We start from the raw sequence: 2329 nt of genomic DNA on the forward strand, positions 1-2329 counted from the left end.
ATACATATATTGACAGAGCACTGGAAAGGTAGATCTAGGGCCTTTTTAATCAATATTCCCAATGTTCTTCACCTGCTGTTCTTTACGTATTTAGTTATTCGCTCAGTTCAACCGGACCATTCTACGCGTATTTTGGTCAATACAATGCTGATCATTGGCCAAAGCAAATGTTGCTGGTATGGGTGTTGAGCTATTTCATTGATAGACTTATAAATCGGTTTTCGCGATGAGTTTTCTCATACGCTCGTACACACCAATGTGTGGCTGTGTGATAACTGCAAGGGGTCACACGAATGAGTATTGTATGATAATACAAAATATTGTGCCATGTCAATACATAGTTTGGTGTCCTATCATGATAAAATATCTGCAATATGTGGGCATAGTGCACGATTGCGCTGGCTATGCCTGTGTTCTGTATGGATATACGACGAGTAGAAATACATTAAAGTATAGCTCGTTCGATATTATTGCATGTCAGAGAACATGTACATTAGCTTCCGTTTCTATACAATGATATGGGCGAACTACGATTCGCCTCGGCGGCATATATTCTACCATCAATCGAGGCAAGAGTAACTGGGACTTCAAAAACTATAATTCAAGGTAAACGTCTCAAACGGTTTCCCGCGACAGTAGATCTATGTGTGAATAAAGCAATGCGAGAGTGCAATTGTAGATCTATATAAGAGATCATATAGCAGATAATCAATCAGTCTATTTTAAGGTATGTATATGTACATGTACATATCTGATATCTGCACCGTGTCATACATTCCTACAGTTTCAAAACGGTTTGATTTTCGGACCTTGGTCGATATACGAACACGCATACAGATACTACATTATATTCCTTCCGAAAGAACGCTGTCATATTCAGATTGATTTTCTGGTTGTAATCCGGCCATCTGTATCCATGTGGATGCGTCGCAGTTTGCATTTGGGGCCTACACGTTGTATATACCTACCCGTTTCAGTATTTATATTGTGGTTTCGATTCAACATTGAGTGGCTGACTCTTCCTAATCCGAGCCTAATATCGTCTCTCAATCAGTCTGTACGTCTGTTGAGGAGCCGACAGCACCTGAGCATCGCACTTTAGAGGATCTCCATATCAAAATTTATCGGACGATATGTAGTGCTATGTATTCCTAATTTAGATGTTACATACCAATTCTTTTATTGAAATTTTTGTCACGCGGATATAAAGAAATTACCACGTATCCGGTTTGAATAACACACTCTTTGCAGTCTAATGCAATTATGAATTAAACACGTCTGAGAATATTACTCTTTTACTATTGGAGGAAGACTAACTGTGAACAGCTGTGAGTTGTGAGTTGTGAGTGCCTGTGAGTTGTGAGCATTCTTGAATCTAGATTTAGGCGTTTTCTTTTTGTATATAGCAACCTTTATTTTGGTTGGCTTAAAAACCGAGTGTTCTTTTACTGACTTAATTACACTAATGGCACCTGTGCCTTTAAGTCTGTAAAGTGGGATTGGCTATAGGGTGGGAGTCTTTAAAAAAGGACTGATATACGAATACATGAACGTATTTCTATTGGTCAAGTACGCGTAGTAAGTTGCAATGACCATTTATGTATATATTTACATAAACACAATCTCCGTCGGTTTGCCTCCGTGCAGTGCTTTCACCCAATAAACGTCGAACGCAAACGCAAAAATGAATGAAATTTATTTTGTGTATAAATACGGTTTTTAAACCGATAGCGTAAACGTTTAACTTCAACGCAATAACAAATGATTTTAAAAAACGTATATTGGCCTATGAAGATTTAAATTCATTAGCCAACCCAAGGTCACATATCAAACATCTTGAAGGTACTAATCGCGTGATAAAGCTCAAAGGACAGCGCAGACGATTCAGTGTTACACCTTTGAATATTGATGTGGAGGTGCATATAACCAATATAGTCTACGACACTGTGAACAACAATTGTTTTTTAACGAAACAATTGACACCTACTTTAATTTCTGTAATTTAATCTACTTCATATCTTGAAATGACTATGGGACCCGCTGGTAAGGCTGGGATGGCTAACATCCTGCAAGGATTGTCCTTCGCTGTACAACTTATAATCCTCGTATTGCTTTTAAGGAAACCCACGACGGAAGTAATCACCTCCATCGATTTGTCCGGTAAGAATAATGTAACTGATATCTTATTTGAAGCGGTTCAATGGTTTTAACATAAACACAGAATACAAACCTAAAGGGCTGGATATGATCTTGATTGAATTCTATACATGCATGTTTATAACTATAGTTAGAATTACACACACACACACACACACACACACACACACAC

At 38.0% G+C, this 2329-nt stretch overlaps 1 protein-coding gene across 1 annotated transcript in view; it reads left to right on the forward strand.

The window, feature by feature from the left end:
* The first annotated feature begins 1752 nt into the window (after positions 1-1752).
* SARC_11515 (hypothetical protein) overlaps positions 1753-2329 on the forward strand; it is a 4456-nt gene continuing 3879 nt past the window's right edge. Inside the window, exon 1 of the mRNA XM_014294397.1 lies at positions 1753-2160. Within this exon, the coding sequence (XP_014149872.1) occupies positions 2025-2160 (136 nt within the window). The 5' untranslated portion in view covers positions 1753-2024. The remainder of the gene's footprint in view (positions 2161-2329) is intronic.

This window comes from Sphaeroforma arctica, assembly GCF_001186125.1.
Source record: "Sphaeroforma arctica JP610 unplaced genomic scaffold supercont1.1732, whole genome shotgun sequence".
Classification (NCBI taxonomy): domain Eukaryota; class Ichthyosporea; order Ichthyophonida; genus Sphaeroforma; species Sphaeroforma arctica.